The 25,925-nt window shown below is 38.9% G+C and overlaps 1 protein-coding gene across 3 annotated transcripts in view; it reads right to left on the bottom strand.

Annotated features, from left to right (window-relative positions):
* Positions 1–24,315, bottom strand: part of LOC100263542 (isoprenylcysteine alpha-carbonyl methylesterase ICME) — a 63,028-nt gene extending 38,713 nt beyond the window's left edge. The window contains exons 1-4 of one of the 3 annotated variants that reach the window (XM_002264926.4): positions 23,686–24,315; positions 12,885–12,961; positions 1,436–1,505; positions 1,036–1,116 (exon numbers count right to left, since the gene is read on the bottom strand). In XM_002264926.4, coding sequence (XP_002264962.1) covers positions 1,036–1,116; positions 1,436–1,505; positions 12,885–12,961; positions 23,686–23,930 — 473 coding nt within the window. In that variant the 5' untranslated portion in view covers positions 23,931–24,315. Of the gene's footprint in view, positions 1–1,035; positions 1,117–1,435; positions 1,506–5,389; positions 10,723–12,884; positions 12,962–23,685 lie in introns of those variants that run through there. The other 2 variants (XM_019225110.2, XM_059742882.1) reach the window with 2 other exon arrangements.
* Positions 24,316–25,925: the final 1,610 nt, after the last annotated feature.

The following is a 25,925-nucleotide window of genomic DNA, read 5'->3' as shown; positions in this document are numbered from 1 at the left end:
GAAATTTAGAAATTGAAGAGATTAAAAGTAAAGCAACTCATGGAAGTAACAAATTTCCAAAGAAGCCTTATAAATTTCAAATAAAACAATTGCTATTGATTATGACTAGAAAGAAACTAAAAATCTGTAAAATTATCTAAATACTTTTGAAGGAGTAATTTAGGATTTCTTCTTTGTTTGTAGTCCTTTCTTAAGTAGACCTTAGAAGACTCATCCCATCAGGACCACTGTTTGGAAATTACAAAAAAAAAATTAAAATTTAAAAAAAGGAGAATAAGTAATTTAGGATTTCTTCTTTGTTCTTCTTAAGTAGACCTTAGAAGACTCATCCATTAGAGCCACTGTTTGGAAATTACAAAAAAATTAAGAAGAAGAAGAAGAAGAAGAAGAAGAGGCAGAAGAAGAAGAATAACAACACAAAGCTTTGTCAAATTTATTACCTTTCTTGGGAGAATTGTTCATATAACTAAATTAACTCCCAATTTATCTTCCATCATAACATGGATAGTTTCAATTAGGCCATACACATATCTCATTGAGCCTTTTTTAAAATTCTAATTCCAAATTTATCTTCCATCATATCATGGATGGTTTCAATTAGGCTGTACACATCTCGTTAGAGCCTTTTTTTGAATTCTAAATAGCCTTTTCTGTTACAAGATGTAATTTTTACAATCATTTAAAGTAATAACACAGCTAGGGTTGTCACTTCCATGGGTAGATGCCACACACTTGAACCACTAACCTCACCTAATGTCCTCACAACTTTAACTAAGATAGAAGAACTATCTCCTAGTTAAATGATAATGCATGTCTTACCATATTTTCATAAACAGAAGAAATCAAGTTGTATCTGAGGATCTCTTATCTCAATTAGGGAGTGATACTTTGACAAGGTACAGGAGAGGGCAATCATACTTTGACAAAGTAAAGAAGTGGCTAGGTGCATAGCATTCTCTGGTCCGTAGCTATGTACCAAAATAACACGAATAATAAATAGTCTGCCATGAAGAAAATGCTAGTTTAATTTCTCACCCAATAATCCAGGCTCCACCAGTTACAAATGCCACAACTGGTTTTGGTCCATCATTGTTTTCTGGTAAATAGAGATCCAACCTGTGAAATCACAATTGCAGTGGCAAATCTTGACATCCTTGTGAATGCACATGACATGAGCAAGTTCATGTATAATAGAGAAGGAAAATGCTGATCTTACTCCTATCTTCTACAGAATTTTTTGTTCTTCTTTTACTTCATAAATTGCTGGTGGCACTTTTAAAATGAATGAAAACATGATGGAAATTTGCTAGTGAAGTTAAGGATATATAGGTGCCACCTGATAAACTAAAAGATTTCTGTAGAATAATTATGCTTCTAAAGCACTCCTCTTGAAAAAAGAAACAGAATATCACATAAATCTCAAAGTTGCATATACCTATTTCTGGGTTGATCACCATAGACAACACTTCGCCGAACTTGGCTTGAGAAGAAATAGTAATATGCAACTATATCAGATTAACAGACAAGTTAGGTTGCATGTTAACAAAACCTGCAAGGCAAGTATGGCACGTAAAAGATTTCAAACTGATACATACTATGATGCACAAACATATGCTAAAATACAGTACATGGCCGTGCCCCACAAATCTTTAGTTGGTTACGCACTAAAGATTTAAAAGCAAACATGGTTCTTTAAAATTGAATTCTGACCCTAATGAAAGGTAGTACCGAAGGAGCCTTAGGCATGGCAAAACATGATATAAGAAACATCAATGAGTTGAGTGGGAGCACAAGAAAGAAAGAAAAGGATAATTTTGATTTGGAATTTGTTGAAGATATTCACTTAAGCTAGCAATTTCCAGTAGCTTCCAGACACTAATCACGGATATAAACACTTCAAAAAAGAAAGCGGAAGGCACTGGGTTTTTCTCCATGCAGAATCAGATATAAGCACTAATGTAGGGCAACCCTAGGATGGTTGCTGTCACACCCTCGAAAATCACCCTAAATTTTTCACCTGGTGTGCGGTGCTAAGGACCCCTCCTTAGCCAACCTTCCTTCCCAGTCTTCACAACACTCACACACACAAGCAACAGCAAACCAAAGAGAGACAAGGACACACGAGGTTACAGGAATGTCTTCCCAACTTGTATTAGTTCTCAACCTACAAGATACAAAATTGTTCCTTGAGCCAGAGGATGATGCTTACAACCCAAGCATTCAGAGATCCTCTTCCTCTCCTTCCTCTCTCTCCCTCAAGGCTGCAGAAGTCCTATTTAAAAGACTAACCCTGCAGTTTCTCCTCAGGTGGTGGTGCAACTGCTCAGAACCGCTCTGAACTGCTGGTCTAACCGCCCACCACCCAGATGGTGGCCTGCTGAGAAACCACCCACTTGCATCAGCATTGCCTCAGCCCCTTGTCAGTCTATGCAGCTCCTTGACTTGCTCACTAGCTGTCCAAGCTGCATCAGTGTGCCTCCCCCACACTGATGAGTGAGCCCAAGCCATGTCGAGGTGCCCATGGTCTGGGCCTGTTGCTTTCCCTTCCTGTGTCAGGTTCCGCTTCAACGAGCCATGGCATTGCGCCCATGGCTGTTCCCTCTTGGTGCACAGGGCATTGCGCCCCTGTGCTGTGCATAGGCACTCGGGTGCTAGTCGGCTGTTTGTCTGATGCCCCATCTGGCCATGGCATTGCGCCCATGGTCTTCTTGGCTGGTTCGCTTGCACAAGGTTTAGGCGCCCTCGTGCTGGCGCGGGGAGGGGCTAGGCCGCATCATGCCCCGTGCTGCTGCAGCCACGGGATGCATGCCGCACATGTCGTGGAGCCCATGTGTGCATGCTCAATTGCCATGCCAGGATGCCCTCTTGGTGCGGTCAAGGCTCGCCCTTGGTGCGGTCAAGGCTCGCCCTTGGTGCTCATCCCCCTTGAGACACCCACCCCCCCCCTTAAAGAGCAATACGGGCCGTTTTCAAAGTTTCTGGAGGAGACATCAATATGTCTGAGGAGACATAATGAAATATTTAAATAAATACAAATTAATTTAAATTCCCAAAATATCCCTCTGCACCACTCCTTAGCCCAAGTGCCTTCAAGGTGCGCATGGTGCCTGTCTGGCTTGCCCTTGGTGCGCGCCTGGCTCGTCCTAGGTGCGCGCGCGGTGCGTGTCTGGCTCGCCCACGATGCGCGCGCGGTGCTCGTCTGGCTCGCTCGCGGTGCGTGTCTGGTTCGCCCGCGATGCGCGCGCGGTGCTCGTCTGGCTCGCCCGCGGTGCGCGCGCGGTGCGTGTCTGACTCCTTTGTGATTCTCACACTAAGCTTCAAGGATCGAACCACCAACCCTCTAGGCTTCCCTTGCTTTCAACCCAGGCTCTCATGGGTGCAAGGCCTACCCATGAGACCTATTTTTCCCGGTCTAGGTCAAGTAGCTAAGGGGCTGACAGTTGCCTACACTCAAATAGGTTTTTTTTTTTGATAAGTAAAAGAAGTATATTAAACGAAAAGAGGAAACACCAAAAACCGGTGCCCTCTAGGTATACAGGTAGTATACACACTACCTTCCCTAACTAGGAGCCTATCCAGTCTACAAAACTTACAAGTGAAGAATGACTCTCTGCTAGGGAACCCCTGACCCAAAACCAAAGATTACATACAAAAGAATATTTCAACCTTTGAAGCGAAAGGTTCTCATCCCCAAACGCTAACCTATTTCTCTCCTTCCAAACTGACCAAAAAATACATAAAGGGGCCATTTGCCAAGCCTTCTTGCGTCTTTTCTCCACAAACCCTCCATTCCACCCAAGAAGGGTTGTCTTAACTGTACATGAAAGAGTCCAAGATATTCCAAAAAGAGAGAAAAGGAGGTTCCATAGGACCCGCGTCTTGACACAATGCAGTAGAAGATGATCCACTGTTTCTTCTTCAGATAGACAGAGGAAGCACCTGTTTGCCAAAGAGAAACCCCTCCTTTGAAGTTGCTCCTGTGTTAAAATTTTACCCCAAGAAGCCTCCCAAGCAAAGAAAGCTACCTTGGGAGGCACTCTTGCCCTCCAAATTCTTTCACTAGGGAACAAAGAAAGGCCCCCCTGCTCCATCATAGAATAAAGGGATCTAACAGAGAAGGCCCCATTTTTTGAAGCTGTCCATATCATTTTATCTTCCTCCTCCCTCTGAACCCTGAAAGCTTGGATCTTCTGCAATAACCGCTCCACTAGATCAATCTCCCAATCGTTAAACGCCCTTGCAAAGAGAGGAGTCCATCCACTCCCATCACCAACAGGATTCCACACCTCCGAAACCCAAGCATTCTTCGACATGGACATGGAAAAAAGAGATGGGAAGGACTCACAAAGAGGCCCATCACCACACCACTTGTCTTTCCAAAATTTCACTCTTTGCCCATTACCCAAATGGAAAGCTACCCTGCCATCAAACAGCCCCCACTTCTTCCTGATTGCTTTCCAAAGACCAACACCGTTTCTTCCCATCACATCCCGAGTACACCAGCCCCCCTCCTCTTCGCCATACTTGAGGCTAATTACACTCCTCCACAACGCATCTCTCTCACTAGCAAACCTCCAATTCCACTTACACAAAAGGGCGTTATTCATCAAAGATAAATTTCTCACCCCTAGTCCACCTTTTCTTTTCTCCAAGCATACCAAGTTCCATCTTACCAGGTGAGGTTTATGGGCTAAAGTTCCCCCACCCCACAGAAAATCCCTCTGAATTTTCTCTAACCTCAACCTCACTTTTCTAGGCAAATGAAAGAGAGACATCAAATAAATAGGCATATTGGACATAGTGCTTCTAATTAGGGTGAGTCTTCCCCCCTTAGATATGTACTGCCTCCTCCACATAGCAAGCCTTCTACGAAAACGCTCTTCAACTCCGTCCCACACCGCCACAGAGTTGAAAGCTGCCCCAAGGGGCATTCCCAAATAACTAGAGGGTATCCCTCCCACTTTACACCCCAACTCCAAAGCCAAACCATCTATATTCAGCACCCTTCCAACCGGAATCATCTCACTCTTCTCTAAGTTAATCCTCAAACCCGAGCACGCCTCAAACCACATAAGAAGCCAACTTAGATATGTCATCTCGTCTGAAGATTCCTCACAAAAAACCAACGTATCATCCGCAAACAACAAATGCGATATATGCATCCCCTCACCCCTCCCTCCACTCACCTTCCACCCAGATAAATATCCCCCACTAATAGCCCTTCTCATCATACTACTAAAAACCTCCATGGCGATCACAAACAAATAAGGTGAAAGGGGATCTCCTTGTCTTAGCCCCCTCGTACTTTGGAAGAAACCGGAGGGAGACCCATTAATTAACACGGAGAACTTCACTGTTGAGATACACCAATCAATCCACTTTATCCATCTCTGTCCAAACCCCATCTCTTTAAGAACAGCCAGCAAAAAGCTCCAACTAACACGGTCATAAGCCTTCTCTATATCCAACTTGCACAACACCCCTCCCACATTGTCTTTCAATCTTGAGTCCACAGCCTCATTTGCAATCAGCACTGCGTCCAAAATCTGTCTACCCTCCACAAAGGCATTTTGAGACTCTGAGATCACTTTCCCCAACACCTTTTTAATTCTATTGGCTAACACCTTGGCCAGCAACTTATAGAGGCTGCCTACAAGGCTAATGGGCCTAAAATCTTTCAAATCTTCAGCTCCTCCCCTCTTTGGGACTATAACAAGGAATGTTGCATTTAGAGATTTTACAAATCTGCCCCTCTCGTGAAATTCCTTGAAAAAGCCCATTATTTCAACCTTTACTAACTCCCAACTGAACAACCAAAAGGCCATGGTGAAACCATCCGGGCCGGGGGCTTTATCCTTGCCTAGATCTGAAAGTGCCGCGAATACCTCCCCTTCCGTAAAAGGAATTTCCAGCCCCTCAGCCTCACAACTGTCTAATCTCATGAAGGACAACCCCTCAACCCCAGGACGCCATCCCCCTTCTTCAGTATACAGATTTTTAAAAGCACCCACCACACTATTTCTTAAATCTAACTCCTCCGTATGCCAACAATCATCCACTTTCAGCCTAGACAACCAATTCCTTCTACTATGCGCGTTCGCCATCCTATGAAAGAATTTAGTATTATTGTCCCCCTCCTTCAACCACAATTCCCTTGATCTCTGTCTCCAAGAAATTTCTTCCCTCAGCACCCATGTCTTATAAGCCTCCTTAGCCTCCTTCCTGGCTTCACAATCCTCCAAACTCAGAGTTGATTGATTCTCCACTGCATCCCAGTACGCCACCTGGCTAAGAGCTTCTCTCTTCTTAGCCTCAATTACCCCAAAAACTTCTTTATTCCAAGTCTTTAAGAGCCCTTTTAAGGCTCTTAATTTTGCATCCAAAACGAAGCTGAAAGACCCAGTAAAAGATAAGCTGCCCCACCACCTCTTCATCTGATCCATGAACCCCCTTTCCTCCAGCCACATATTCTCAAATCTAAAAGGTGACGGACCCCTCTTCAAACCTCCACCTTCAAGGAGGATAGGATAATGATCAGAAACTGGTCTAGCAAGAATCCCCTGCATGGCTCCATTAAACATTCTGTCCCACTCATCTGTAACTAGGAACCTGTCGAGCCTAGATTGAGACTGATTGTTTAACCCCCCTCGCCAAGTAAAGAAGCCCCCCTGTAAGGGGTAGTCCCTGAGCTCCAGATCCTCTACCACTTCATTAAATCTCCTCATTGATGCAGATAACTCACCCCCCCTACTGCGCTCTTCCGGGTATCTGATCATATTAAAGTCACCCCCCACACACCAAGGATCTCTCCATAACCCTTTTATAGACCCAAGCTCCTCCCAAAAAGCCTCCCTCTCCCTCCTGCACACCGGTCCATACACTCCGGTGAATACCCACCTCATCCCATCTATACAATTCTTGAACAGACAAGACACCGAAAACATCCCTTCTTCCACCTCCAACACATCAACCACTCTGTTGTCCCAAAACACCAGAACACCACCAGCTGCCCCCTTAGAGTTAATTGCTCTCCAATCAATGTGTCTTCCCACCCCAAGGCTGCGGACAATCCCCGTACTCATATCCTTGATTTTAGTCTCCTGCAGGCACACCACGTCCACCTTGTTGGATTTTATTATGGACTTGATGATTTTCCTCTTTTCACTATCATTTGCCCCTCTAACATTCCAAGATAAGATCTTTATCATCATTTAATCCCTGATCCTGAAGCCCCTCCGAACTTGCCTTCATTGGATGCCAACTTAGCTCTTTTATAGCTTACTGTCCATTCCAGCTTCTTTAATTCCCTGCTGGATTTTGACACCGATGACTTTGTCTTTTTATTCTCCCTATCCTGATTTTTCTTTTCAATTCTCCCCCTCATTCTCCTCAACAGGTAAAGAATTTCTTCCTCAAAACCAACTGTCGGCATACCCAAGCAGTGACTAAATTTTGCAAGGCAACTGGAGCTCCATTCTTCCTCTCCGTCCCCCACTTCCACCTGAAGGGCCATCGTCTCCACTAATGGGCTTTCTAAAACCCCTCCAAAAGGAACAATGGCTAGATCAGACCCATTTGCCTCACCACCCGATGCTCTCGGGGACAAGTTCCTATCTTCGAGGACCGAGAGGTCTACCATCCACTCTTCACGCGGAGAGTCTCTGCTCCTCGTTTCTTCCACGGCCTCAACCAGACCACTGTTAGCCCTCACCTTCCCCAACACATCATCATCCGACCCCAAGAAAGGAGAAGAAGGAGAAGAAGCCCCAAACCCCATAGAAAAGATAGGGAGTTTGAAGTTACGGGGGTACCTAGAAGCTTCATTCAGAAGCGCGTCGTCAGTGGACTTCAGGTGGCCGAGGGGTGGCTCCACGCCGCCGACGCTACCCGCGACCAGAGGATCCTTCTCCAGCTCCGCACGAGCCCCGACAGTCTCAGTGGAAGCCCTAGAAGGGTCGGGCTCCCTTAAAAAGTCCAAATGGGCCTCAGGCTTTAGAAGCCCAATATGCTTCTCATTCCCCTTGGTCCAGCCCGCTAACTTAAGGCAGAGGGGAGACGGGCCCTCGGCCCAGCTCGCGTCTCCCTTTGTAAGCAGCCCACCAACTCCTTTTAAAAGAGCCCCTTTGCCAGCCATGGGCCCAGGCCCAGTCCCTGAACAGCCCACTGCAGGGACAGCAGTCTGCCTGCCCCAATCTCTGTCCACTTTCCTTGTTTCACTGCCACACGCCACCTTCCCTTCAGCCCCCCTTTTTTGAAAATCAGCATGGGGCTCCCGTACTCCAGATTCAGCGCGTGAAGCTCCCCCACCTTCATCCCTAACCTCCCGCTCACTTCTCGTCTGCATCCTAGAGCTGGACCCAGCCTGCATCACCCTCGGTATGGCTTCCCACCACAAGCAAAGCTCCCACCTCGAGTTGCCAGCCTCCACCTGCATCGACCCTGACCATTTCATTCCCGAATCTTTAACCATAATCCGAGCCCACTGCAGCTGAGAGAAGAGAGCCGTTTCCTCATCCACGGCTACAAACCCCCCACAGCAATCTCCAATACGCTTGAAAACCTCCCTACTCCAAAGATGAAGAGGAAGTCCTACAACTCTTACCCAGACTTCCTTAGCGTGGTTCTCTTTCCAAGTGCACCCCACTGCCAGTCCCCACCTTTGCAATATAAATTCTCTATCCTTAAAACGACTGCTCCCTCTAAGTAGCACCATATCAGCTTCCCATTTATCTTGAAACTCAAACAGCACCAGGGCCCCACCCAACCTGGATATTCTTAACTCCCCTTTCAGCAACCAAACCTCATACGCCCATCTCTTCAAAGAAGGCAATGACGGGATAGACTCAGGACTACCACCAAAACAACCCACCAGGCAACGCCCAAGCTGTTCCTCCCTATACCTTATTTCCTTTTCCCCTAGGTGCACCCTCATAGAGTCCACTGGCAGACCTTTCTTCCCTTTAACAACTTCTGCATACGAATCTGTCTCATTTTCTGAGGTATTGGAATTGCTTTCCTCCTTACCCATGGATGATACACACTGATAGCTATTCCTCACTTCTGTGGAAGAGACCCCAAGAGCCCTCAAATTCTTAGCCAACAAGAACCAACCCCCTACTAAGCCATTTCCTTCAGGAAATACTAGACAGAACTTTTTCCTTTCCACATCTCTTACCGAGCAGAGCAAAAATCTCCCAGCCACGTTAGAGCGACATTCTAGACTGAATTTTCTTGCACCTTCATCCCAGACTTTTAAAAGCTTGGAGTTAGATTCTCCTCTGCACCAAGCTTCCACCCCTTCCAACAGAAGGCTTAAACCTTTTTCTCCAAACCTTATCCAAGAGGAGAAGCCTTTACTCCTTTCCCAAATAGTTCCTCTTAACCTTCCTCTAACCTCTTCAATGGAAATTTCGAAAGACTTAGATTCAACAGCAAACCAACACTTACCTCCCTTCGAGACTCCATTGGAGTCCCTCACTCCCATCCTCTGTTTTTTTCTTTTCCTGGTAGTTATTTAAGGTTCTTAAAAGCCAAATACTTGAAAATAATCAACTTGGGAACTCATGGCACAGCTGGAGAGTGCAGCAGCCCAAGAATGTTGTTACAAGGAGGTTTCCCAACTGCCTACACTCAAATAGGTGGGCTAGGGTTTTTATTTTTTAGGGTGTAAAGAGAAGAACAAGAAATAAAGTTTATGGTAAAGAAATAAAAAATAAATAAATAAAAATAGAGAGACTAATTCTAATTGTCTTATAACCTGATTAGCTAATCCTAATTTAACTCCAACAAATACTAATCCTACTTTAATTCCAACTAATACTAATTCTAATTTGATTCCAACTAATATTAATCCTACTTGAAGTTTAGTTATGCCTTTCCCTTTCTTTCTTGAATAAACTTTAAAAGACTTTCCCCCATCAAGCACTCTAATTTTTTTTATTATATATTTGCATCTTAAAATATATGAGCAATAAAAATACCAAAAAATAAAGGAATTTATGTATGAAAAAGATGTATAGTGTATAGACATTTCAGTACCATAGCTAGAAACAAAGAAAATAGTCAATATTCCACGACATATTAATTTAAGATTGTAATTACAAATATGAAAATACGCAGAACTTTTTCAATCAAAAGACAAAATTAAATATGATAAATACAACCAAAGATAACAAAAAGCTAGTTGATCAACTCAAAATATTCAAATTAAAAAAATAAATAAAGAAAACAACCGTAAAACACACTGTTTTTATAGGGTTAATCAGGGGCAACATTTGGAACCATTTGCTTCATTATCATTTTGTTATCATCCATAAGATACAGACATAGGCTTAGAAGACCTAAAACCAGTATAGCCTTTCCCATAAACATGACAAATGTGCTTACAGGGTGACTCTCTGTGTTTACTGACAGAAAGGTAAAAACGCCTAGATGCAGGGAATTGTAGTTGTTTATCAGAAAGTCTTGATGGATTGAGTTGTATGTGATTCACTGTTCCACTTTCAATATTCGAATGTATCCAGAAAACAACAATAAATCCGAAAATTAAGAAATAAATTTGGGAAAACAATAAATTAAGAAGATGATATTCACACTGAATTATAGAAGCAAACAGCCCTTAATGGAATTATTATAACTAATCATTAATCAGAAGATTTGCTGCACTTGACCACTGGGACCAACTAATCCTCCAAGAAAGTGTTGCTACCATCAAGATGAATTCTATTGAAAGATAATTACCATGGGCCTTACAGAAATAAGTAATGACTAATAAAAGACCCTAAAAAGAATCACAATAGCAAATGTTCACTCAACAAAAAAGGCAGGAATAATCATGAAACTCATTATTGCTTAAAACAGGTTTGGGCAAGAAATGCATTGCTCCAAACCTTTGAAATCAAAAAATGGTGTGAAACTACATGCAGTCAGAGTGGGTTTGGGTTACTTGCTTTGCACTCACAGGATAGCCATCAAAATCTCACTCCCAGCCTGAAAAATAGAATATGCCCATCCACACTAGTTTCATATCTTCTTTTTACCAAACGATATTTCCTTTTTTTTTCCAAAGCATAACCAAACTTCCCCTTGAAATCCTTTTTTATAATCTTTCTTCCCCCTTTTCTCCTTTCTTATTCCCTCTGTCTTTCCCCTTCATTACCAGCATATTACAATTTCTTTCTTGTAAAAAAACGAAACAAAAAAAAAACAATCTAAGATGCAAAGCCAACAAAAGAAAAGGGAAAAAACAATGAAAAGCAAGTGGAGGAACTATGGAAGGTAATCACTATAACAATAGCAACAATCAAAGATCTCACTTAATCAATGACAATAATAACATGACAGCACTTCTTCCTATTTGTTTACTTTGTCCCTTAATACAAATGGGTAGAACTCAATTGATGGGGATGAGGCCCCCCAAGGCATATTTAAAAAAAGAAAAAGGAAAAAATGAAGGTTTTCGAATTTGAGGAGTTTCAGTATTCTCCTTAAAAAGGAATTTCTAAACTTTCTATTTTCTAAAATAATTCTTTCCGTTTTTAAGTTTCTATTTGAGTGAAAAAAAAAACCTGCTTTTAAACACAATTTGCCAAACACCCTCATTTTTATAAAACACTAGAAAACTATTTTTTGTTCTTTAGCTTAAAAACAATTTTTAAAAACAAGTTTCAAAAAACATGGCCAAACGGACCCTAAGTTTTAAGAAATGAATAAGAGTCCCAGAAAGTAACTAATTAGGTTAGGTTTACTTTTTCGTTGTTTTACTCCATTTTTAGGGTTTTCAAAAACATATAAATAAGGCTAAGGCTACTTGATGTAAAACAGGATTAATAATTATTAATTAATAATATTAAGTTCTCTTGCATACCTTATAATTTTCAATGGTAAGACTTCATTGTCTTTCTTCTAGGTAAGATTCCTAGGTCTTAGTGAGACTCTAAAATTGTTTATCTCTTTTCTTTATCTCTTCTTTTCCTATCTTTTAATTGATTTTTTCCAACTCCCATAATTTTATTCTTGTTCTCTTCCTTAAATCCTAAAAGATTCAAACCCTGACCCACTTTGTTTGATTGTAGATAGCCATCTTAGGTTTCCCTACATCATCAATGCTGTTTAAGACGCCATAATAATTAGCAACCCTTCTAGCAAGCCAACCAAGCAGTGAATCTCTGTCAACCAGAAGATAGAACATCAACCACCAGCATTATCAGAAGACTGACATCAACCACAAGAAGATAGGACCTTAAAAACATTTCATAAAGAACAAAGTTTACTGCCAACTAGAAGAAAAAAGGCAGATTGGACTTCCAATTTTATAGATAAAATGGCATATTATCATTAACAGCGCATATTTTATTAAAGGTGCAACAGAAAAGAAAAGGTAACTATCTTGCTGATGTAAAATAATGGCTAAGGCTAACAGGAAACAGAAAACAGATGATGACAGAGACAAATTAAACAACTAGCAGCTTCAACCATGACATGAACCAAAAAAAATAGGAAGTACAAGGAGGATAAAAATAGAAAATATGCTGATGTCATGCAGAAGCAAATTGAAAGATCTCATCCTAAAAATCTTTAATAACAATATTAAGATAATAAACACACATACACATTTTTTTTTTTTTGATAGGAACATACACATATACGTATGTATACCTACTAACTTGTCGATATAATGCTTTTAAGAGGGCGTGTGTATCTACAGATGATAATGATCCTAAGGTAGAAAAAATATAACGAAACAAAATCTTAACATAATTGGAAAGCTATATGCTATCTTCCCAATAAAAAAATAAATAAACAAATAAGGAAACATGATAAAGCTTGAACAAGCTTGCAAGGTATTCATTGGCAATTTACGCAATAAATCACACAATACACACCTCGAAGAAACCCTGGCATTAGTAGCATGGCATAACAACCAAGGGCAACAAGTCTAGTCATCCACCGGTAGCCTACCCTGAATGAAAATAAATGATTAGAAAGCATCTCAAGTTACCATATATTTTTATATAAACAAATTTCCAGTTTGATAGAAACATTTTGGAAAAAAGAAAAAGAAACCTGAAGACCAAATATTCAATTTTCAGCGAATACCAACGAACAAACAAAATTTTCATTGTTGTGGATATGACCTAGGTTGTGCCATATTTGACCAATAACTAAGCACAATGAAGAATGAGAATAAATAAACCTGAAGAATGGCCTAATTCCCTACTTCAAATTTGCATAATGTGCATTAATAAGTCAAAACCACTTGGTCTTCATTTGTCAACCTTTCCATTTTGTGTTCTAAAATTCTTTGCGTGGGGGAACAAAAACAATTATCATATGCATGATCTGAATCCACTTTTAGGAAGCAATTTGAAACAATGTGTGTTGAAGATTATTACAGCTGTTGAATATTATTAGAGCTGTAATATGCAGCTGTAAAAGATATACAGCTGGGTAAGTTGTACAGCTGTGTGTACAATTGTATATACATATAGCTAGGTGTATATTTATGTATATAATCCCTAATTTGTAGGGATTCTTCCTTATTCTTTCTTTTCTTCCTTTTTCTTTCCTTTCTATCAGAGTATATATATTTCATTGGTTGTATGCTTTCAAGAAATGAAAAGAAACACAATTTTTCTCTACATGGCATCAAAGCCAAATCAAACTCCTCAGGGTTTCTAATTTTTTCGTTAATCGCTGATTTTCCAGCCGTCATTGCTGGTTTTTTTTTTTTCAAAAACTTGGATTAGTTTAGTTTTTTGGCAAAACTTTTGCTCTAATTTCTTGTTCTGGCCTGCATTGCTGCAATCCTACCTTAACTTTTATTTGATTTCTTCCACTTCTGCCCAGTCTAAGGTTTCAGAATTTACCAATAAGAAAGTCTCTAATCCAACATCAACAAATGATGTCATCAACACTCCAGCAAGAGAGCTGCAGAATATCCAACCAGGTTTACATCTCAAAAGGCAAAAAAATTTTGAAGTGGTCTCAGTTTGTTCGAACCTTCGTGAAAGGGAAGGGCAAACTGAGTCATCTTCTTAGCACGGGACTGAAACCAAATGATTCACAGTTTGTTGCATGGGATGAAGAAGACTCCATGGTAATGTCCTGATTGTGGAATTTGATGATGCCAAAACTTGGCAATACTTGCATGTTTTTTACAACAACAAAGGAAATTTGGGAATCGTATGGGCATTCCAATGTCCAAGATGCTGTACAAATCTATGAAATTATGACAAAGATCTCATCTACCAAACAAGGTAATCGTTTGGTCATTGAATATGTTCAGATTTTACAAAACTTATGACAAGAGTTGGATCATAATCAATGTATTGAGATGAAGTGCAACGATGATGCAGCCCTTCTTAAATGTTTTATGGAAAAATGGAAGATTTACATCTTTCTTGCTGGATTGAATATTGAGTTCAATCTTGTTCAAGTGCAAGTGTTAGGAAAGGAAGAAGTTCCTTCACTCAATGAAATAATTGCCATAATTCGTGGAGAAGAAGGACAAAGAGGGGTTATGATGGAGCCTCAATCAACAGATGGTTCAGCCTTGGTTACAAAAGATGCAAATCCCAAAGCTGTAAAATCAAACCAGTAGCAGTCAAATGCCTATTCCAGTGGAGTAGGAGGTAATAATGGGCTATCAGAAGGATCAAAAGCAAGTGATAAAGACTCCATGGAGAGGTGCTAGAAACTCCATGGTAAGTGTCACACACACAAACCTTGGGTCCAAATTTTTGCGTATGTGCAACACTTAGATGCTATCTAAACCAACCTTTTCCAACCCATGAGATTGCACACAAGTTACAAGGCTCCCCCCAACTTATATATTATTGATCAGACAATAGAATACAAGGAACTCACTAACAAGGACTCCCACAAGAACATCGAGTAGTTCACTTGATCTTTTAAGGCACACAAGCACTCTATTTATACATGTTGCACCAAGCAGTCCAATCCTACTAGGGAATTGGTGTTTGAGTCCTAGTCCGACTTTGACTCAAGCTCAACAGATGCTTCCCTGAGTAGGACTTTGACTCCCACCCAATCTCAAGTTCTCGTGCCACAGGACTTTGTCTCCTCGTGCATCAACACTCTGCTTCCCATCCCGACTAGGAGTTTTCACATGTTAGGAGTCTCTCTCCTCCTGCATCAGGTCTCAGTCTCCTAATCTGACTAGGAGTCTTGTGTATCAGGACTCTTGCCTATATAAATCTGATGCATTAGCCCATTGTGTTTCCAACCCAAGGAGAATCACATCTTGCTTAAGCTTGCCCTAATGCCAAGATGTGTCTTACATGATCCAACTCAAGTCCACCGTGCTTGCCTTGAGTCAGTCTCGCTCAAGCCATGCCATTAAACCATCTCTGCTCATGCTTGCATGCACATGAGTTAGCATGATGTTGCTGCATCTATGGATCATCCGTGTGCGTTTTGGGCTCACGCATCTCACAAGGCCTTGTTGTTGATGCTATGCTCGTCCGTGCTGCAGCAGGGTCCCCTTGGCCAAGGCATCCTAACCAAGTTCCCACATACCCCATGCCATCGTGCCCATAGGTTGCGCCACACAAAGGCACCTAGTTTGTGCATGTGCACGGGTCTTGCATGTTGTCGAGCTAGCATGCTTATGCACCACTGCTGTCCATGCATGCCAGCAGCTTAAGTGTGCTTCTGAAGCTTCCATCCCACTCATTGCACCTTGTGTTGCTCGCGATCTGATCATAGGGTCAGGGTGTTACCCACATCAGGCCACAATGCTGACATGCTTGGTTTTAGGGGTTAACAATAAGCCCTCAAATACTCTAAATACTTCTTAGATAGCAAAGAGTAATCAAGGAGGAAGGCAAGGACAGACACGTTTAACCTTGGCACAATCAATAGGTGAAAAAGAATTCTCTTAAGAGTGACCTGAGTTCAATAGAGAAGATATTGAAAAGCAGAGATCTTTATGGGGACATTAGAGAAACCTACAAGTGGTACTTGTTCCTTGCCTTTTTCAAGTAATTCTCAGCCCTATGCACTTAATGTGTTGATCTCCAAAGAAGCATGGGTAGTGGATTCCAAGGCTATGGATCATATGACCCAATCTTCTCATGGGTTTGTCTCTTATAGTCCTTGTCCTAGTAACAAGAAAATTTTTCCTACTGATAGAACATTGGTTACAGTTGTTAGTTAAGGGGATGTAATTATAAATTAGAACCTTGTTTTAAAAAAGTTCTACATGTACTAAAATTATCTACCAATCTAGTTTCAATTCACAAGCTTACAAAGGATTTAAACTATGTGGTGACTTTTCTTCTACAGTGTGTAAATTTCAGGACTGGAGCATGGGGAGGACAATTGGACTTGCTAAGGAGAAGAATGGACTCTATTTTCTTAAGGAACCTGATGGACGAAATAACACTAAGGGTTTTATTCCATTGTCTCTACTTTCTGAGTCTTCCCCTTCAAATAAAAATAGAATATGGTTATATCACTTTTGTCTTGATCATCCTTCTTTTAGTATTCTTAAAGTAATGTTTCCTAGTTTGTTTAAAGGATTTGATTTGGGTCAATTTCATTGTGATGTTTGTGAACTTGCAAAACATAAGCTTGCTTCTTTTCCAATAAGTAATACAAGAGCTTCGATGCCTTTCACTCTTATTCATAGTTATGTTTTGGGACCTTTTACAGTTCATAATATCTTTAGGGCTCGTTGGTTTATCTCATTTATTAACAATTGTACTCGAGTGTCATGGGTTTTTCTCCTAAAACAAAAATCATATGTCAGTTTCACCTTTCAAAATTTTTTCCACATGGTGAAAAATCAATTTGGGGTTGAGATAAAAAGAGTTTGGTCTGACAATGCTAGGGATTATTTTAATCAAGTGTTGTCACCATTCTTCGAAGAAAAAGGAATCATTCATGAGTCTTCATGCACTAATATACCACAACAAAATGGTGTGGTATAACGGAAAAATGGTCAGCTTCTAGCTGCTACCCGAGCTTTTCTTTTCCAAAAAAATGTTCCAAAAAATTATTGGATAGAAGTTGTCTTAACTGCTACACATTTGATTAATAGATTGCCTACTCGAGTGCTTGATTATAACAGCCCCATGCAACTATTTTCAAAAAAATTTCCTAACTTCAAAACAATAAATCACTTGGTTCCTAGGAGTCTTTAGGTGTATATCCTTTGTTTATATTCATTCAAATAACCATGGGAAACTTGATCCAAGGGCTCTTAAGTGCATTTTTGTGGGATATTCTTCTACACAAAAAGGGTACAAGTGTTATCATCCTCCAACAAAACGGTTCTTTGACTCTATAGATGTAATATTCATTGAAACTAAAAATTACTTTCCTAATCCTTATCTTCAGGGAGAGATATCATTCATGGAAGATAATGATAGAGATTTGTTTTTGTTTGATCTTTCATCCTTCCCATCCTCACAAAATCAAAATCCTCCATCTTCTCCATCATCATTTGATTTCGGTCCTTTACCAAATGAGTTAGATCTAAGTACTCTCAGTCCAATGGCCAAGGATAAACAAATTCAAAGTGTTACTTGCCCATTGTAGGTATATTCAAGGAAAAAGGAACCCCTTATTCAACTAATGCAGGTTCATAATTCAGAACCAATCTCTAGTGCAAATAATATTGAGGTAACTCCTAATTCAAAAGATTATGAAAGTAATGTGTCTATTGTTGATGATTATAATCTTCCTATAGCAATTAGAAAGGGTGTTAGGAAGTGTACTCAACAGCCTGTATATCAATTGTCTCACTTTGTGTCTTATGAGAAGTTATCTAGTGGTCATAAAAGTTTTCTTATCCACCTCAACACTATAACTATCCCAAAAACTGTCCCTGAAGTAATGAGAATTAAAGAGTGAAAAGAAGCTATGAAGGTGGAGATGGATGCACTTGAGAAAAACAAAACATGGGACTTGGTGGAACTGCCTCTAGGAAAGAAGTTAGTAGGATGTAAATGGGACTTTACTGTGAAACATAAAGCAGATTGATCACTTGAATGTTATAAGGCAAGATTAGTGGTTAAGGGGTATACTCAAACTTATGGAATAGATTATCTTGAAACATTTGCTCCTGTTGCAAAAATGAATACTATAAGAATCCTATTATCTTTAGCAACTAATCGTCGATGGAGTTTGCAGCAAATTGACATAAAGAATGTTAGGGTGATCACATTGTTTGTTAAACATTCCGCTTTAGGGACAGTTACAGTTTTATTAGTTTATGCGAATGACATAGTGGTAACAGGAGGTGACTTGCAAGGAATGAAGGCATTGAAAAGGTGTTTATTGCAAGAATTTGAGGTTAAAGAACTTGGCAGGTTAAAATACTTCCTTGGCATTGAAGTGGCTCACCCTTGACATGGGATCTTTATATCCCAACAAAAGTATGTGCTAGATTTATTAATTGAAACAAGGAAACTAGGTGTAAACTAGTGGAGACACCCATTAAACAGAATCACAATCTTTCTCATACCAAGCCAAACATAACCTATGTTGTAGGAGTGGCGAGTCAATTTCTGCACAACCCAAAAAAAGTACATCTTCGAGTAGCACATTGAATTCTACAATACTTAAACGGTACTCTAGGAAAGGAAGTGTTGTTTAAAAAAGGTAATGAATTGACATTGGAAGCATACACGGATGCAAATTATGTTAGATCAATTGATGATAGAAGATCGACTTTAGGTTATTGTACATTTCTCGGAGGTAACCTTGTAACGTGGAGAAACAAGAAGCAGAATGTAGTTACAAGGTCAAGGGCAGAAGTTGAGTTTAGAGTTATGGCATTAGGAGTTTGTGAGCTTCTATGATTGAAAATAATTTTGGAAGATCTAAAGATTGCTTGAAAAGGACCTATGAAGCTATATTGTGATAATAAGTCAGCAATTGATATTACACATAACCTTGTGCAACATGACCGCACCAAGCATGTGGAAGTAGACAAGCATTTTATAAAAGAGAAATTAGATAGCGGACTAATTTGTACTCCATTTGTGTCAATCAAGGGTCAACTTGTAGATGTACTAACTAAAGAATTGAGTCGTACTGCATTTCAATCTATTATTTTTTATTGGAATTTCAATCTTTTATTGGCAAGTCGGGAATAGATAATATTCATTCACCAGCTTAAGGGGGAGTATTGAAAATTATTACAGCTATCAAATATTATTACGGTTGTAATATGCAACTGCAAAAGATATACAAATGTAATATACAATTGTGTAAGTTGTACAGTTGTGTGTACAACTATATATATGCATGTAGCTAGGTGTATATTTTATATATATAATCCTCATAGTTGTGAAAGGCGCACCTAGGCTCGACACCACACTTTGGCGCCTCGCCTGACTACAAGCACCACCCCTTCACAGAGACGCTGATTAGGTACGCAAGGCATTCACCTCCAACCAAGCGTGACACCCCCAATAGGTGCACCTCTATCCTCTGTCATCATCATCTTCTTCTTCTCCTTCTATATTTGATATATATATAATCCCCATAGTTGTGAAAGGCGTGCCTAGATGCGACACCACACTTTGGCGCCTCGCCTGACTGCAAGTGTCACCCCTTCACGGAGGCACTAATTAGGCGCGCAAGGCACTCGCCTCCGGCCAAGCACGACGCCCCTAATAGGTGTACCTCTATCCTCTGTCGTCATCTTCTTCTTCTTCTAGTCATCTTCTCACCCTCTGACAACAAGTTGTAGAGCAACAAAGGGAGAACGACGAGAGTTTTGTTTTTTTAATTTCCTAAGACCAAAACGACATCGTTTAGAAGCCTAGTCTTTTTAGGGGAAAAAAAAGGCAAAAACAACACCATTTTGGCATGTTCTTCTTCCAAAACCCAATATATGCTCATTTTGGACCTGTGAAACACAAAAAAATGCCCTAGCCTCCTAAACAGTGAGAAAAAGAGAAGAAGACGAAGAAGGGGAAAATTAGAGGAAAATTTTTGGGCACTTGATTAAATTATATAAAAATATAAATGTGAAATAAGATGCGCCTCACTTCACTAAAGCCCACGCCTTAGGTGTGTCTTGCGTCTCAAGCTCCAGAAGGACTTTGCGCCTTGAGCCTTTTAAAACTATGATAATCCCTAATTTGTAGGGATTCTCCTTTATTCTTTACTTTCTTCCTTTTTCTTTCCTTTCCGTTGTTATTTATATATATATATATATATATATATATATATTTCATTGGTTGTATACTTTCAAGATATGAAAAGAAATACAATTTTTCTCCACAATGTGCTAAATTTTTTAACATGATTTTTATGTCTGGGAAAAAAACAAACACGATGCTCAATTGGATAGCCACACTACCATTGCACCAACAGCCAGTTGTTGCCACCATCATTGTCACCTAAGCAACAAAAATATCACCACTACTACAGCTGCCACTGTCATCACCAATATACTTGCACCATGCTGACGAGGGTACAATCATCGTGATCACCATAAGCATCCTAATTAATGCATTGGAATTCAATATACTCATCCAAGCATGTGTTAACTAGTTTTCATTTTCTAAATCTATTCCAGAAAAGTAGAAACAATCAGGAAAACTGGTAGCAGGTTACCAAACAGTATAGGAAATATACAAAGTGCCCAAACAAATAAAAAGAAAAACAAAAAAGGTCCTATACCAGATTAATCTTCCTCCATTCCACCAATGGAACCCGAAAAATGAATTAGAAACCACCATGGAATTCCTAGATCACTCAAAAGGCGGTTTGTGAAGAGTCTTTTTTAAAACCCGATCCCAACTCTCTAAGTCTTCGAAGTTTTTGTGGGTCCATCCATCCCAAAACCATTAAAACAAGCACAAAGGTGTTATTATACACTTTCTTGCTCCTCTTTCCCACAAACTCTCATGCCAACAGATAGATTAGTGACATGACAGCTATAGCTCGGGCTTCAGCAGCGCCTACAACAGATCAAGTCCCTACTCCGATTTTTGTTTTGGAGATTCCAATTTTAGGCCATGACTATGGCTTTCCGTCTAAAGCTAACTTTTCGGGTGGTGCCTGTGATTGTGCTCCTAGACGAAAGGTAATCCTTATTTGGCGAGGCCATAGAATAGTTTGTTCAACAACTACTTTATTGACTAAGGAAGCACCCAAGAAATACCAATGAGGGAGGGAAAAAAGGTTGCCACAAGAAGCAAGCTTTCCCAAAATGGATCAAGATGTGGTCAATCATCCCTCACAATGCATGCAGCGGCAACACTCGTTAACCAAAGTCAGCCCTTTCTTGTAAGTTAGTTAATTAGCCAAAATCTTCTTACATAGAAGCCCACTTTTGAGAGAACTTTCACACTTCTTTTTGTGGAACAAACCACTAGAAGCCACCTATAGGTCACACAGATGGAATTGACCAAAAAAAAAAACTTCCCACTCTTGTCACACTGCCAAACCAAACTATCCTAACAACCGCTCCGAATAAACACCAAGAAACTCACACCTTCTCCAACTCCCAAGCATGGAAGCTCATCTAGAAGAAAGGGCTTAGAAGACCCTACCAACCCCTCCTAACCCAAATATCCACAATTTAAGCATCTTTATACAAAGTAATGTTCAATGTAAAGAACAAGAAAGAGAAAGCACGCACGAGAGAGAAAGAGAAAGAAGAGAACTCTCCATGAAAACTCCTCACACCAAACATAAAGCCAGAATTTTGACATATGACCATCTTCTATCAATAAAGTTATTCTACAATGAAGAGTATTTGAACCCCCTTCTAGTCATTTTCCAAAAACCTACTCCAAAAACCTTCCTCCTCTCCCTAGCATTTGAAAAAAAACCTTGCTCCACTGGAATTTCTATAACCTTTTAGTAAGAAGTACTTTGTTCAGCATTGATAGGTTTCTAATACCTAAATCACCCATAAACTTTCTCTTAGTAGACAACCAACCACTTTGGCAAAATGTAATTTCCTCTCTAGCCGCGGTCTTAAGAACTAAAGTGGCTTTGAATCCTCTTGACCATTAGGTGGACCATTCTTTTTTTCTTTTTCTTTTTTTTGATAGGAAACGACAAAGGAATATATTGATAAAAAGAAGGTACAATCAATTAGAAGGATGAGGAATCCTCCCATCAAAGAAAAACAAGACTACAAGTAATCAAATATAAGAAAGTACAAGAAGAGAAAAGTAGACACTCTAGTTACACGCCGCTAACCAATCAAGTTGTAACATGTTAAGAGGAATCCCCTTAAAAACCTTAGAACAAAAAGCCCAAAAAGAGGTAAGAAAACAAATAGAATCCCAAAGATACTCAGAATTCCTTGCTTTGTCCTCGAAAATCCTTGTATTTCTTTCCCACCACACCACCCACATTAACGCGATGCACGCGTTTTGCCATAAAACAATCCCTCTCTTGGAAGAATCCTCTTGAGCATTAGGTGGACCATTCTAAGAATCGCAAATAGAGGCATACAATAAATGGGCAAATTAGAAGAAGTACTCTTATATAAGAATTGATTTCACCAGTTAGACAAGGTTTTTTTCCTAAGAGACCAACCTTTTATGAAACCTTTCCTCCACTCCATCTCACACGAAAGTAGACTTGAAATGGTCACCCAAGGGAAGGCCCAAAAATAAAGTAACTCGACCACCTTAAAACCAAGCAACAAAGCCACATATAGCGCTTACTCATAGGAAAGAGCTCACTCTTCTTCAAACTGGCCATTTATTATGCAACAAAGGCCACCTTCAACAGAAGTCAAGCTCCAAAACAACCTAGAAAAAATGAAATGGAACTCAAAAGGCACCACCTTATCCTATCTATCCAAACTATTTAAAGCTTGTTTATCCATAAGTTTTTGTCCAAGGAAGGAATAACCCACAGCATAACAATCTCAATTTGCTATTTTATTCTTTAGAAGGACCATTAATGATCCAGCCATTCCCTAAGCAGAGACCAACCTTATACCATTAGCAAAAAGAATTATGCTTAAGTATCAGGCTTCCAAAAATGTTTGCATTTAAATTGGGATTGATAAGTGAAAGTCATAACAAAGACCAATAGTAGGGATGGATAATATTCTATTTTATGGTCTTTCAACCAAAAAAACCTCTTTTGCAATTGTATCATGCATTCTAGATCCTTTTTCAACAGGTAAGATATCTATTTTTGGTCCTTGTTGGGGCTTGAACTTGGAACCTCCCACCCCTCCACCCTAACCCTTGTCACTTGATCAGCCCTCAAGGGCATATGTTCTGACCTTTACCTTCCAGTCCCATAATTTAAATCTCTCCCTAGCTCAAAGAAATTCTAATAAAGCAGAAACCGAATTCAAGTCAGAGACATATTTCAAGGGAAAATATATAACTCCAACAATCAGGTTGTGAAATTCTTAGTTGAATCCCACACAACAGAAAAGCAACAAAATCGACATAGCAAGCCCCAAAGGCCAGAAAGATCTAAACTATGAACACCACAAACTAAGTTGACAGAAAAATGAATGGAGAGAAATCGATATCTCCTTGAAAAATGAAAAACTGAGAGAAAAACCTCAGACAAATTCCCCCTAATCATTTGATCATAAATTATATGAGTCGCGCATCAACCCTCGAAATAAAAGCACATTGCTCCTGGTGAAAGAAAACTCGTACTGAAACTATTTTCTGTGAAACAAAACAGAGCCTAATGATAAAGAAATAATACCCAAGATATCGAAGAAGCTTAAAGCTGAGGCGAGTGACGAGATAAGTCTCGGCGGCTGCGTGGCCTATATCTCGGCTAAAAGACTGCCGACGTAGCGGCTGCGACGGTGCTGGCGATGGCCTGCTGGCCGATCGGCGCCTTCTATGCTTTTTGGTGGTGCCCATATTGGTATGCGAAAGAACCCCTGACAGCAAGGGATTGGTATCCATGTCGACATCAGGCATAGTCGCCGGCGGTGTGGCCATCGCCGGATAATAAGAAGAGCTATAAAAAGAGGAAGCAAAATAGCATTGGTGTTAATTAGAGAGTTTTGGAATCAATTGTATACTTATAGAAGTGAAGGAAAATGTAAATAAATAAAAATGGTGAGGCGGTGCCGTGGGGAGGCTGGTCAGGAAATTCTTGAGTCAGCCTTTTCATGCGCCTGTTGACGGAACTTGATTGAGACTTTCTGACGTGTTTGAGTCAAGATTTACACATTGATAATGCCCTTCATGATTTTGTGGCCCACAACTTGCAGATTTAGGGATCATGAAATTAGACGTTGTGCTAAATGCACCCATCTTTTTCTTTCGATCCACCGTCCAAACCCAGCCATTTACCCTTGCTACACCGGTTTTTGATGCGTGTGCCATGGTTTCAAAAAATAATTTGTGAACTGTAATATTGGTGAAATTATTTAGAAATTTACCATACTTTTTACCAACTAGGAAAAATAATTTGATTAGAAGCAAAAACACTCTTAGAGACCATTTGTGAAAATTCTCAAAAAAAAAAAAATCATAATAGAGATGATAAGTAAAAATTAATTTTTTTATAAAGATGATGTCTAAAAATTCTTTTAAAAAAATTCAAGCTCTTCAAGAAACAACTCTTTTTTATTTTTAAGTAAAAGTCATTTTTTATTATCAAATTGAAATTTTGTAATAAATTCTTTTAATAAAATAAGTGTAAATAACTTTATTTTTAAATTGAATACAAATGAAATTAAATCAAATCGTTTATTAAAAACAAATTGATTATTTTTTTGTAAATAAATAAGTTGAAATTATTTATTTAAAATTGTGTTTAATAAACTTCTTTTAAATTTATTAAAAATTATTATTTCGAAATATATTTTTTTAATTAGTTTAATAAATCAATTTACATAATTCCCTTCTCATTTATTGTGTATTATTGTAATTAAATTTTTTCTTCATCTTTGTATATATTGTTTTGTTCCTTTAATATTGATATTCGTAATTAATTAATTGTCAATTTCTTTAATTCGTTTAGTACAATTTCTTCAATTCGTTTAATAGAAACCGTAGGTATACGAGCTTAAAGGGGTATTATAACTCACCACTGTACCTTATAATAAATAACCTGACCCTGAATTTAGACTTAATTTTTATAGACATGTCTTTTTCAAATAAATAGTCACATAGATTTTATTTCTTATTTTGTTTTCTGATTAAAAAAATAAAATAAAAATAAGTGACAACTCCAAATATTTTCTAAAAATCAAATTTTCACCTACTAAAAAAAATGAGTCTCACCAATCAAGTGGGAAGACACATGGAAAATGCAGTCCACAATCCTATGTGTTTTTTTTTTTTTATCCTAATCATATATTTGTAGTTAATAATTATTAAATAAGTTAAAATATTTGAAAATTAATTTTAAAATATTTTCATTCCTAAAATATGTGTGAAATTTCTTTGTCATTCCTAAAATATTTTAAATGTGAGTTTTGTGATTTTTGTTATTATATTAACGATAATTTAAATTCAATTTGAATGTTATACATATAGTGTTATTTTCTAAATATTATGACATGATTGAAAATTACTTAATCTAATTTTTCAAAAATTTTATAACTAAAATCGATTTACTTATGCTCATATTTTATGTACTTGTTATTTTTTTTGTTTTATAAAAAATGATAAAAAAAAAATTTATATAAAATATGTTTTTTTTAATATCTTAATTTTTTTTATAATTTTTAGAGTATTTGTATATTATACAAAAGTTGCTATCATTTTACGTCTAAAAAACATAAAATAAGAAGGTTATTGAGTTTAGAAAAACTTTCATTTCACAAAACATTTATATTTTTTGTGTTAAAAATAAAAAGAATAATGAAGAAAAGAAATAGAGTAATGAAAGAACTCTAAGGTGTGATTTTCATCGATCTAGGTCTTCTATTTATAAGAGTTAAAAAAATGAGAATTAAATACAATATTTAATTCTTTATGGGG

Source organism: Vitis vinifera, chromosome 14 (genome assembly GCF_030704535.1).
Source record: "Vitis vinifera cultivar Pinot Noir 40024 chromosome 14, ASM3070453v1".
Lineage (NCBI taxonomy): Eukaryota > Viridiplantae > Streptophyta > Magnoliopsida > Vitales > Vitaceae > Vitis > Vitis vinifera.
Note: the sequence above shows the minus strand (reverse complement) of the source record. Positions and strands in the feature narration are given on the sequence as shown.